General features: G+C 33.2%; 1 protein-coding gene across 1 annotated transcript in view; it reads left to right on the top strand.

The window, feature by feature from the left end:
- VPS13A (vacuolar protein sorting 13 homolog A) overlaps positions 1-14,126 on the top strand; it is a 118,347-nt gene extending 104,221 nt beyond the window's left edge. Inside the window, exons 69-72 of the mRNA XM_015812644.1 lie at positions 9,277-9,362; positions 9,920-10,043; positions 11,697-11,771; positions 12,230-14,126. Of these exons, the coding sequence (XP_015668130.1) occupies positions 9,277-9,362; positions 9,920-10,043; positions 11,697-11,771; positions 12,230-12,283 (339 nt within the window). The 3' untranslated portion in view covers positions 12,284-14,126. The remainder of the gene's footprint in view (positions 1-9,276; positions 9,363-9,919; positions 10,044-11,696; positions 11,772-12,229) is intronic.
- Positions 14,127-14,373: the final 247 nt, after the last annotated feature.

The raw sequence follows: 14,373 nt of genomic DNA, 5'->3' as shown, positions 1-14,373 counted from the left end.
CTTGATTCCAATAGTGAAAATATTCCTTTTAGGTACAATGATTTAAAACCTATATTCTCCCCCACCCCAAATAATAGTCAAGACAGATTTATTGTCTGAAAATACATCTGATCTTCTGCAGAGTCAGGAGATTATTAAACCTCCTTATACATAATTTTCTTCCTAGCCTGGATATTTTCCTTCCTGCTGGCCCCCTTTCTGCATGCATGGAACTATTTATTTGAGACCATTGATACATATTCCTTTTTTTACTAGATGAAATGTAGTCCGTGCTATTTTTTGGTAATAATTCAATTTATATTGAATATCTATTTTTAAGTTAATAAAATTATTAAATCTAATATATGAAAGTATATCTGCATATTTAGAAATGGAGTTAATATGGGTCAGAAACATAATTTCAATATGTAGCGGAACACCTGAAATCTCATTTTGAAAGAAATTAAAGTTTTAGTATGTTAGTTTTGTTTTATTTTAAATATTTTTAAATAGAATTTTTAATCTAGAGAGTTTTAAATTTTTAGTAACTTAGCGGAAGTTTTCAAATGCTAAGTTTAGCTATATAAATTTATTTTTCTTACATTTTCTGTTTTGAAAAGAACTGATTTGAACGGTTTTAATGAAATGATTTTATATATTCTATTTCTATTGGTGATAAATAAAAAAATATAACAGTAATCAAACTGGCAATAATTTATCTAAAAGATAGTCCACACACCATGCCTAGCAGAAATAATTGCAATGAGTGTATGCAGGACTATAAATAAAAAAATTCTGTTGATGGTTAAAATTAAAAAAATATATTAGAATTTTTTCAAAGCTTTTAAGTTTAAAATTTTGGCTTTTGCAAAACAAGAAACAATGATAGATAATTTCAAAGGTAAACTAAATGCATTTAACCAAATGTTCTTGTTACACATTTTTTTATTTTAAGATTTGTAATAAATGTTACAAAAGGAATAGTAATTATTGGAATAGTAATTATTGCTTTAAAAAAAATAAGGAGGAATTTATACTATAACATATTAAATGAATCCATCTTCTTGTCAGTTATTTTCATTATTTTATAGAATTTAAATTTGTTTTTCCTGTTGAAGCTTTATTCAGAGTGAGGAAAGAAATATGTCACATGAGTATAAAACTGCTTACTTCTTAAATTATGTGTAAGTTAGAACAGTTAAGTACAACTTTTAAATAGCCTAATAATTAGATTGACTAGATTCTTCCACAAAATTGAATAAATTTGTATTGAGCTGAAGCTTTGTAGTTCTAACCTTATATCAGTAATAAATAAAATAAATAAAAAGAACTTGCCTGCCTGCCAAGCAGTTGCTCTACCTTTCCTCATATTCTAGTTCAGGGATGGCTCAGGAATTCTGGGAGTTGAAGTCCACGAGTCATAAAAGAGCCAAGGTTGACTACCCCTGTTCTAGTTCATAGTCTAGAGAACATAATCACTCATTTCACATCCTGCTGTCTAAATCTGTGCAAATTAGGCTAGAAATATTAGAATACAATCAGTTAGAAAGTATTCATGAATTGCAATTATAGTATGTTCAAATTTATTTACAAATTTTAATTTTAGCTCTGAGTAGTTGGTACCATGATCCATAAATCTGGTATGCCTCCAGGGAGTTACATTACATTCCAAGGAAGGAAGGAAATCTATTGAAAGCAAGAGCAAAACTGCTTGGATCACAAGTTATCTTTTTTCAAGGTTTTCTGTTTTATGCTTTAGTTATAAAATTTATAAGTTCAGTGATATACAAAATGTAAATTATTTTACCTTGCATAGCCATGAGCCAATTTAACTTGTGCTTTTTAAATTCAAAAAAAATCTTAGGACATCTTTGAATAGTTGGTTGAATATACTCCACTGATTAGTGTTTTTCTTCTGCATGCTATAATTCAAAAGCTACATCTCATCTTTAATTTTGTTATTTCATTCTCTTGCATTTAAATTTTCAACCCAAATTGACTAGCATCAACTAACTCTTCTGCTTCTTTCCTCTCTTACTCATGCTTACAGAAAAGACAGGCCTACAGGAAATGGACTTTGTGCCATATTAGTGGTAGTGATGACGATGTTGATAATGATGATGATAATAGTTAGGATAATAATGTATGCCTTACTTGTTGAATTGCAACGGCTGAATGTTACGTTTCTTTTATGAGACTGCCAGAGGAAAAAATAATAATAATTGTTATAAAATTGTGTTTTACATGTAAATTTTAAAATATATTCTAATATAGCAACATAAATGAAAAGAAATTGTTGTTTAACTTGTCTTTATTTCAATTGTCACACTGAAACATTGTTTGACATTGACCATAATCTTGTGATAATTACTTGATTGAAAACATTGTCAGAAGATTATGTAGTCCTTCTTAAAATACTATATTTTCCATTCCTTTATTTTAATTTGAGGCTTTAAAACATTTGTGTGTTTTTTAGAAAAATTCCTTTTATATATGAATACAGTGTCTTGTGTTGTCACATGCATTGTGGATGTTAATGTTGTCTTATATTCTTTTTAGGTATATTGTCTTTTTTCTGTAATAACAATAAATAAGTCTATATAAGAAAAGATTGATTTCTTCTGTTCAAATTTTCACACCATTTTTCTTAGCCTTCTCTCCCTTCTAAATTTTTCATGGAAAAGTTTCATATATCAAAACTGATTTATTTATAAAAATAACTTTATGTCTTACATACTTTCATCCTCAGAGACTTAGTTTACCATCTTTTATCTTTCATATTTTCATTTATTTTAAACTTTCTTATTAAATGTAGAGTGAATAGAGGTCTTTTTCTTTTATTTCTCTGGTTAAAATGAAACTCTAATATGACCTGAATGTAAGTATATGCAGAAATAGTACAGATTGAAGTATTTGGATGGCCAGTCAATAAAAAATATATAACTAATGAGCCAATTTTCCATTTGCAAATTTGCTTTTTACCTACAGAAAAAAATAAGAATATTCAAAGATTATTTTAATAATTCTACATAGAATTATGTATATATCTGTTTATAAATGGATCTAGAGTAAGAAATCCACTCCATCCTAAACTTGATCTTTGGCAGCTGAAGCTTCCGAAACGTAGAAGACCTAAATTGGTGGGGGTTTTCTTACTATTGTTTTCTTTAAAAAGCATATATAGAAATCTATATATGGCTGTTTCCATTTCATCTGGTAGTGATGATCCAAGGACCATCTTGGAATTATACAATAGATTTAAATTCAGTGGTTTATCGGGCATTTTATAATGTTTCTTTTACATTTATATATAAGTAGTTACAATAGCATAGCACAATGGTGGCGAACCTATGGCACGCGTGCCAGAGGCGGCACTCAGAGCCCTCTCTGTGGGCACACAGGCCATGCCCTAGAGATGGCAACCATCCCTCTTCAACCAGCCGCCCGCTAACTCGCCAAGGTCCCACATGCATCCCAGCACCACCCATGTGCTCGCTGGCCTCTGTGTGCAGAGGTCGATGGTGTCAGGCAGCAGCCACCCTGCCCCTGCCACACCTTGCCCTGTGACAATGGCACCCCTGCCCTGCCTCGCCTTGCCTCGCCTCACCCCACAGGATGAGCCTCCTTCCCACCGCCCCCACAGGATCTCCCCCAACCCTGCCCGGCCCCCACAGGTGTCCCTCCCCACGAACAACATCGAGGTAATCACGCCCACCTTGGCCACTCCCACCCTATCTGCCATGACCACCACAGCCACGCCCACCCAGTGGGCCATGACCACCTGGCACCCGGCGATAAATAAGTGGGTTTTGGGTTGCAGTTTGGGCACTCGGTCTCTAAAAGGTTCACCATCACTGGCATAGCACTTAGACTTGTATTCCGCCGTAGTGCTTTATAGCGCTCCCTAGGGGATTTACAATGTCAGCATATTGCCCCTCAACACTCTGGGTCCTCATTTATATTACAATTATAATGCTATTAAAATCCAGTTTTCTTAGGAAAATGTAGCTTTAAAAGACATAACTATAAAGCTTATTTTTATCGGAAAACAGGAAATTTAGATTTACATGAATTATTTCCTGGGATAGGGTCTTTGAGAATACAGTCAAAATGTTCCCAACAATCCTATTTGTAATATACCCACTGATCTTCAATAATTCTTCAATTTGGCCAGCCAAATGGCCTTTATTTTTTGCTTGACATATCAGGTTTATTGATAAACCAAAACAGATCTCTGGGCCTACTCTGGAGGGTTTTTCTTAAAAAAAAAAATACATGTTTTTTTTTTTCTCAAACCTAATCTGAACCTTTTTTTAGGGTATATAAAATTTTATTCTTTTCAGAAACTTGTCACTAAGGCTAAAGAAGTAGCATCTTTAGACCGTGGAATTTTATCTCTGTACTGTGACAACAACCATAAGTCTAAGTCAAACAGTATAATGAATAGTTGTGTCTCACTTTAGATATATGGACAAATAAAATATGCTTTTTGACGAATTCAGAAGCACCATAAATAATAAAAGTAGGGTAGGGCTTCCTCTTACTCTATGGCTTCATCACTCAACAATTATTTATCTGAATGAGGGAATTAAATAAATATTTTCTTAAGATCAGCTATATAAGTAGAAATTGTTTATCCAGAGACCAAAAAAAATAAAAAATCCAGATTCTTTCTATCAATATTACAAAAGTAGTTATCCAATAACAGCACAACAGATTTATTACTCCTCAAATCCTTTATGTCAATTAGATTTGATTTATGATTAAAAATATTAGGTAACTTCGGAAATGACTGGGTCACAAATTACAATCTAATCATTTATTCATTCATTCTTTCAATTTTTATAGCCACTCAAACAATGACTCTGGGTAGCTTACAATTCAAATCCATTAATGGTTGGAGTTTTCAGTAACCCCAGTATTGTGGTTTTAATACAGTGCAATATAGCGTTTAAAACTTTCTTGCCATGAACAGGATGAAAATAACAATTTGGAAAAATATATTAGGGAATGTTACTTGTACTCAGATAGGCAACTCCAATAGAAGACAATATATGGATAATATGTAACAGGGTTGAACAATGGGGTCCTTGGTGCTCTCTGAACTTGATTGTTTCCTTGCAGACATTTCATTACCTGACTAGGTAACATCATCATTGCTAGTGAGTGTGGGGTTTTAGTTTTTCGGTTTATATGTAGTAGCTTTCCCTGCCAATGATTTTTTTGGGGAGGGGGAATGGAATATTCTTTTTGGCAGTTAGTTGATTAGAGTATTGTTTTCTGTTTGTTTGCTTGCTTGTTTGTCTGTGTTAATCCCTGCTTATCTTGGTGTTCGCTGCTTGAGAGGATGTAGTTTTGTGTTTTTGTTCCCTACTTAGCTTTTTATTCTCTTTTGAATGGTGTGCAAATGTGGTTTTATCTCTGTGTGTCTATTGATGGCTGATTTGTCAAACTTCCAGGAATTCCTAGTGTGTTTGGATTTAGCTTGTTCTAGAATGCTCAGTTTCCCAGTTGCAACTATGGTTGAGCCTGTCTATGTGTTGTGAATTTAAGGAGTTTTCATGGTGTCTTCTGATTGCTAGTTGGTGCTCATTGATGCACTCTGCTAATCTTCTGCCTGCTTGTCCTATATAGTGGCTGTTACAGTCTTCATACTGTATGATGTAGATGACCCCATTTTTGTCTTGCACTACTGGGACTTTTGGTTTATTTAAGAAGACCAATTCTTAAGAAAACAATAATCAAGAAACTGCTAAGGAGAAAACCACACACTACACACAGACCAACACCAGAGGGCAGGCTACTGTATATAAACAGGGAGCAAACTCACACTTACTAGCACTGATGTTACCTAGTCGGGTAATGAAATGTCTGTAAGCAAACAACAAAACTCAGAAAAGACCAAGGCTCCATAGGTAGAGAATGTCTTTGAAGTTGAAATATAGCTTGGAGTCTTTGAAATCCAAAAATTAACAATTTCGCATACTAGCTAGACATTTTCTTTTAAAGCGAAGTGGATAAGTGTATATATATCTCTGAGGTCTTCAGATTTTTAAAAGCTGAAACCATGCAGAGAATGGGATTCTCTAAATCAGGAAATTTATAATATTCATAACATTTCCCCTTGCCCTCAGGGATTGCACAGTATTGTTATGCTTTATGCTGTGGTCTATTTTCTGATATTGTCTAAGGATATAACTGAGGGAGCCTCCAGACTGTAACTTTTTACTGTACTGTTTGTACAAACCTTGTAGATTATGCTAACAATAGTTTTGACAAAACTAAGAGAAAGGAGCATTGATTTCCACTTGCTTTTTCAATTCTTCCAATTGGTGTAATAATTCAGTCCAAAGAGAGAGGACAAGCAAATGGGCCACAGTGATGATAATACTTCCTTTAAGTCCTGATGTTATTATCTATTCATATAGGGCGTCAAAAGATTCAGTGTTTAGAAAAAGTTGCTATAATGCTATAATTGTAAGAAAATGCATAATTATACGCGTATTAAGGTGCAAGTATAAACAAAGTTACGAACCCTCTTTGGTGATCTGATTGTCATAGCAGCTAACTTCAGAGGCCTGCGTGTACAGTATTTGGAGATCTGCCATAGCAGGTAACTTTACAGGGTCCTTTTTGCAGCTATCTGACAAATTAATATAACTATTTATTGATAAATGATTTCATTCAGGGAAAATACATTATCCCGTGAACCGGGACATTTTTTTTATTTTACAGGGCAAGTGTTTCTTTTATTTTACAGGGCAACCAGCACTACAGTGGAATTTTTCAATTGGATTTTCATTTTCAAAGGGGACATTGAACATATGTTATACCAGATTGGTAGATCATTTCTGAACTTATTAATGTTACATTAGATGTATAGGTGTAGTTGTGTATAAATCAATAAATTACAGCACATTCTGTGCCAAACAGAGAAAAGATGAGAGGATTTGCTAAAACAGATCTATATTTACAAAAATAATAACCTATTATACAGCTCCCATCAGTTGTTTGATGTAACAGCAGCTGTTCACCACATTCAGTACATAGTTCCAGTTCATTCAACCCAGTTTGGAAAATATAATAGAGAGATATATCTAAAAAGTTTAGCTGCAAAAGCAGGACAAAGATGAAGCTACTCCATTACAGTATGTCAAAAAGTATAAAAAGCAGTTCTAATGATTTCAGTGCCTCAAGCAGAAAATCTTACAAGGGTCTTTCCATTTCTCTGGCAGCAAAAAAAACAGCATACAATTTTCAGAAGATTTGTAATGTGAATTTTTAGGGAAAATCTCCTTGAGTTGAGTTCAATGTAGTAATTATATTGATGCATCCATTTTGTTTACTTGGCAAAGAATACAGAAAAGTGAACTCACTGCAGAAAGCACTAAGGTTTAAATAAATTGCTAGGATAAAGATTAATACAGAATGATGTTACAAAAGATCAAACTGTGGTACATTTAGGTAGACATATTAGAATAGCCAAATAACAAACTAAATGGTAATACGCTTCATAGGATCACAGTGCTGAAATGGATCTTCTAGCATCTCTCCAGTTCTGCTCAATGTCCAGATTCCTTAAATAGAATTTGTTGTTAGAGAATTACTTAGTATTTTAAAACATTTAGTACATTTTTCTTAATTTATTAAAATCAATTTCCTGTTATCCTGCTATGTGTACATTTTAGAAATACATTTTTTAAAATTAATATGTAATTGGAGATGATTGCAGTTTAAAAAAATATTGGATGTGAGATGGAAAATGGTCATTATAGTTATCCACTGTTGTTTAGCCCACATGTGCAAAAAAATAGGAGTAACCTTTAAGAAGATATGTTAGGATTTAAAGCAATGTGATCATTCAGTGTATTATATAAATGCAATATTTGAAACACAACACATTGAAATAGTTCTGGTAAACAGGGTACTGTTATGGCTGGGGAAAATCAGATCTAGATATAGATGTATGACTGATGCCAGATATATACCCTCTTCTCCATCCCAAATATCTCATTCATATTTGGGGGTGGTTTTATATTTAGCACTTTAGTGAATCAGATTGTATAAATAGCAAGCAATTTGATCTGATCTGTTTTATCTGAGGGCCAAGATATTACCTAATTGCATTAAGTTTACTATTGCTAGGGACCTTTCAGAACTATGTCTTAGTGCTTTAAATTCCTAAAATGGTTTGGGGCCAACAATTTTTACTATACTATGAATACTTACTATACTATCCAGATCTCAAGATAAACCTACAAGGCCTGTTTGGAAGCTCACTAGTAAGAATATTAAATCAGCTCTTTTCATTGCTGCTTCTTGAATTCTTTTGCTAGGCTTGTGCATGCAGCCCTTGTGTTGGTGCTTTCACTGTGCCATATGCTTTTCACTATTCATAACCATTTTTTTCCTGATTCAAAAGTAGAATTGTATTTTAATAGAAGCATTCCTTTGGTGGATTAGTTGAGAAAGGAATGTGTAAATACCAAAACAAATACCAAAATTGAATGTTTATATTCATTCAAAGAAACATCAAAATGTATTAACCATTTCAAAAATTTAAGTATGCTAGATGTGAATACATTGCTGTGATTAATTTTTTATACAATGTATATATCTTTAAGCTTAGGATAGTGTGTGACTTAAGGGATAATGATTCATTGATAAGAAAAAATAATAATTTTGTAGTAGAACTCTTTAATGGGAGAGGAGAGCATTATACTCAACACAGAGAGTGTTTGTTTTTTATTATTATTCCTGAATATAATGAGCAAATTACTTTAATATCTTAAGAAGTTATTCAGCCTGATACAAACCACCGTTTAGACTTTGAAACGTATACTTTTGGAAACAAAGATATGAAGCATAGGATCCTCACATTATTTTCCTTTTGTTTTGTTTCTTTTCGTATGAGAGCTTATCCAAAAGAAGAATGGAATTCGTTCTTTATTTTGAATAATTCTGTATTAATTCAAGATACCTATACTGGTTTAAAATTAGTATAATCTGAAAAATACAGCTTTTAAGCATCCAATTGTCTCAGGGTAGTCCATTAATTATTTTTGAAACAATGCCATTTTGCATATGTTATTTCAGAACAACCAATAATTATGGGCATGTGATTTAATGAGGCAGGATAAAGTTAGCGAAGATCTATAATAAATATTCAGAGTACTAAAAGTATGAGGTTCATACATATTTGTACAAGGTTTTAATATGATTTGATGCAATATAAATCTTTTCCTCAAAATTAAGGTGCGTATTCTAGGGAACTCTACAACTTTTTTTTTCTTTTAGAATATTGAAAATGGAAGATTTGCAAAACTGCGATACTTTACACATGCAATGGTTAATAATACAGATTTATTAATGGTCACAAAAAGGTAAGATTCCTCTAGTATTACTTTCTTATTTTAAACAAAAAGCATTTATGTGCACTCTGTAATAAAAATGGTTCCCAGAACAACTTAGAAATGTGAGTAGAAAGATAGTTCCTGTCTTCAGGTCTTCTATGCCAAAGATGGGAGGAAAGTGATGAAAGGAACAACAAATTTCCAGCTATTAAAATTTGTAGTTATGAACATCTGGATTGTAATTAATGCTCAATTTACTTTAGAGTAAATAAAAAGGAAAAAATAAATTTGCAATGAACAAAATGAATTTCTTTTACGCATGAAAGTGAATTTGGAACTAAATACAGTAGATAGAACTCGAAATTAAAGATGAAGTGTGTGCAGCAATTTTGACTGCCATCAGGCTTCATTTTTTTATAACTTTGGTTGAGCCAAATAAAAGCGGGCCCTATACTTGTTTGAAAACGCTAAGATGAGAAAAAAAAAGACAAAAATTGACAGAATTTTAAACTGGATATTATATGATATTGAAAGCTATTTTATATGATTGTATTTGTTTTAACTATTTGTCCTGTATTCATATACAGTGGCATATTGTTTGTGACAAGAGGTACGTTTGGACAGTTAACGTGTGAATGGCAGTACACCTATGATGAATTTACCAAGAAACCATTCATTATTGATGGACGAAGATTGCGCATTGAAGCAAAGGTGAAGTTATGGATGGTAGAGATGGAACAAAACAAATTATTTGATTAACGTTCAAATAATTATATTTATACTATAAATATGAGATTATTATATTAGTAAGCAATTTTCTATGAATAATACTTAAATATTATTAGCCGGTAAATGACATGTTATAATTATAAATGTATATATTTTTTCATGGAGCTTGAGTTTAATTTGTTCTATTGATTACATTTCACTCTTTCTTCACATACCTTCACCATCTCTCAAACAACAATTGTTGCCTTCCCTTCTTGCTTAATACCATAAAAAGTTACTTGCTGGAAGACAGTCTTTTTCATCCTTTCTTTCCTCTGGATCTGTAACTTGTACTTCTGGTCTGGCCAAGAAGCAAAAGTCATTCCATTACTCTGGAATTATCCATTTTCTGTTACTCTTTATTTCCATGCATACAAATTGTCCTCAACTTATGACTGGAAGTTACGGTGGATCCCTCCAAAAGCTACTTACAACCCAGTTTCAAAGTTAAGGCCATTACAGCCCCATGGTCTGGGTGGATTCTCCCTTAACAACCAACCACAGGAAACTGCGAATCCCACCCCCAGATTCTCCCATCCCTGTAGGCCTTGGGCCAGTTTCTCACCTCAGAGGGTTCTACGTTGTCCTCCCACCCAATCACTCCCTTACCTTTTGTAGAGCTCTGGAGCTCGCATTGGGGAAGGAAAGCAGGCCGCTCCATCTCCCAGCTAGGCCATATGGTGCCATCCTGTGAATGAATTGTGACCACTCTAAAAATCAGGCTCATTTCCGGGACAGAGCCATGTCAGATATTACCTGTATATTACATACAAAAAAGAAGCTTTAGTCATTAACCTTTTTTCATTTAAGAGCATTTAGATCATTGCATAAATCAAGATGCGGAAACTTTCCCATGCCAAACTGGACTTCTGAGTTAAACTCTTGCAAAATGAATTTGCAAGAGTTTAACATGCCAGAACAATGAATAAAATGAGTGTCCTTCACATATATAATGCTGTCCATCCTTTGTCCTGTTTTACAACTGCATTTGGGATCCTTTCTCAATCAATACTCTCAAAAGATTTTATATAGCTATACTTAAAATTCATTTTGTACAATAAATTAATATTTAATGTATTGTTTTACTAAACTTTATATGAAACCTTTAGCTTATTTATTTAGATTATAACAGTTGGCAAAATGCCTATTCTATTGTGTATGCACAAGAGTTTCAGCTTGCTGCAGAACAGTTTTATGTAGTCTGCTGTCGTAGAGAAGATTTTCTCTTCCTGCATAGCAATTTTTTCCAATCTAGTGGTCTCCAGCTGTGCTAAATCAGCTGAAATCCAATGCATTTGAGGATATCAAGTTAAGAAGGTTTCTGATGCATCTTTTGCTCTAACTGCAGCAAATAGATGCTGCCCATCCCCCCACTGAGCACTCTAAATGTTCAGAAAAAAAGTTTACATTTGGGAGCCAGTCACAGGTTGTTGGAAGGGGGGGGGGGAGATCTGCAAAACTGAAAAGACATTTTAAACAAATATTAATTTTATTATTTAACTTGTGAATCCTTTTCTAGAATGGAAAAAAATAGTGCTGCTGGGTATTTTGGAAATGTGCTTTTAATGCACAACTGTATTTGTTTGCTTATTTCAGGAACGAGTGAAGTCTGTATTTCATGCCAAAGAATTTGGAAAAATAATTAATTTTAAAACACCAGAAGATGCAAAGGTGAATATGAAATGCTATTACTACATAATATATTAATATCCTGTTTTGAAGGAAAACTGAATGTAATGTACAAACCCAGCATGCTACTATATGGATATTGTATAAGTACTTCAGAAGTTGTTAATTGCAATTCCCATTGCTCTTTTTCGATGCTGCTTAGTGATGCTAGGAGTGCAGATAGATCTGAAGTGCCCAGATTGCATAATCCTGGTATCAAATTTTTCATAGTAGAAGTAGCAAGGTATGGGTGTGACATTTCTCAGAGAAGCTATTTTCATCCAAGTGTGGCTTAACCAGGTGATTCACAGTTATGTCAACTATGAGATTCATGACATCATATGAATTGTTCAGTGTTTAGCTATAAGCTTCATTAGTTTGTAAATTTCCCCCCATTTTTATTAATTAAATCACTTTTGCTTTAAGTCAGGTTTGTTCAAATTTCTTTTTAATTTCTGCAGTGGATCCTCTCTAAGCTGGAAGAAAAAGTAAACGAGAGTCAACCAAAACTATGACCAGTTGAAGAAAATAAGAACATTGCAGTTGTTTTATACTTCAAAGCATGTGACACTATTTAAATACAAAGAGATTGACACCGTAATTTTGTGTATTTAAATCAATTGTTTTTGAATCTTCTATACTACTAAGTGAAAAAGGTCGGTTTTACCAATATGCGCAAGCAGCTCTATTGCTGAAAGCTGCTGTTGAATTGTGGCTTATTTGATTTTGTATTTATAAATAATTGTTTAAATCTAAACTAAATTGGTTTTACTTTTTGATCTGCCATGTAATCAACAAGACCAAACATCTTAGCAAAGTCTTATGATGTAGGGTAATCAGGCTCTTCCCTTTTTGTTCAGTGTTTATTAGAATGTAATGCTGTACTGACACATCACATTAATATTCACTGAAATTCAGTTTTATTCAGGAAGACCGATTTAACCAGCAAAGTTCTGATATTACCTTGCTGACCTTGCTTTGTTTGAGAAGCTTTTTGTTTACTAATAGATATAGATATATATGTATATAATGAAGTGATTTAATTTTTTATACAGATAAGGAGTTTATGGTACTGTAACACCCTTTTTAATAATCACATTTTTATATAATACAAAAATTAGCAAAATGTTCTGGTATCGCAAAATTAAGCAAATATCTATCAAACAAAATATGAAATTTTAGTGATTCTTTGAATGGCAATGGTCAAGGTGAAGTCAGAAAACTATCAACACCGCATCATGTTTTAAAGTACTAGTTCATTTAGGCATGAGTTATATTTTGGATTTGAAGTCAAAAGCATGTTTCAGAGTGAATGGGGCTTATATCCCATATGTTTACACCTTCTTAAAGAAACTGACTTTTTCTGGACTTGCTGAAGAATTCCAGGAAAATGCATGTATTTTTGTGCCCACTCTGAAGTACTGTATTAGCTTTGAATCATAGTTTTTCATTTAGGAATGAGTTACATTTTGGATATGAGATCAAAATCATGTTTCAGAGTGAACATGTCTTGCATCACATCTGCTGGCATCTCCTTAAAAAAAGCTGTCTTCTTTTGGACTTGCTGAAGTACTCCAGGAAAATTCATGTGTTGTGCCCACTCTGAAGTACTTTTTCAGCTTTGGATCCAAAGTGTAACACATCCCTAATTTTATCTAAGAATGCCCCTGTGGGTTTGTATGTGATTTGGAGGGGTACGGGGAATCCATGGCTCGTTACAGAATATTTAATAGAAGGTAATGTTAAAACATTCATCAAAACATATACACACATAGGATGGGGAAAATATTGCACAAGGTTAATTTTAAGACTATGCAAATAAATACTGCCTATCACACCTTTATGACAGAGGCTACTTCATAAAAGAGAAATGGAATGCAAATGTACATAAAATATATTGCCTAATACAGACTTGAGTAGTTTGATGCATGCAGTAAATGTCTGCTGCCAGAATATTCTTTCCAGATTGAAGGATTGTGGTAGAGGAAAACTAGTCTTTGCTAATGGTGCTTAAACTAATCAAACTGTAGCTTTGTTGTAAAAGCTGAATAAAGTAAATGGCATGCCCAGTGTGACAGTATGTGTGATGTATTTATAATATAGTCTGATATGTTTTATGTAACTGCTTGAGGCAAGTACTGTCCCACATTGCATCGTTCCAAGCTTTTATTTCTTTATATAATTCCTATAAATTAAATTATCAGAAATGCCAAAGTATAAATTTGTATTGTGTGGCTCAAGTTTGCGATACCTATCTGGGATCTCTGACACACTTGAGCATTTTCAATTACTGCATTGTACAGTAAGGCCAATTATATAGCATCGTTCAAGATATACAATAAATACATATATAGCTTTTACACTGTTTCAACTGACCTTATTTGGATGTAGTTTTTATTTTCTCATCATATCTGCTGTATTTATTTAAAAAGTTATCAAATAGGCACATATATTATGTAAAATGTTTGTTAGATATTTAGCCTGCATTCCATTGAGTAACCCGAGGATGTTGCTGAAGGTCCATGAAAGGAGGAGACGAAACTAGCTTGGATTGAGCGGAGAAAAGAACCAAAAACATGTTTCAAGACCAAATCTATGTTTAGGT

This window comes from Protobothrops mucrosquamatus, unplaced genomic scaffold (genome assembly GCF_001527695.2).
Source record: "Protobothrops mucrosquamatus isolate PMUCROS unplaced genomic scaffold, P.Mucros_1.0 scaffold_64, whole genome shotgun sequence".
In the NCBI taxonomy this organism is placed as follows: Eukaryota; Metazoa; Chordata; class Lepidosauria; order Squamata; family Viperidae; genus Protobothrops; species Protobothrops mucrosquamatus.
This window is presented reverse-complemented; position numbering and strand designations above follow the sequence as displayed.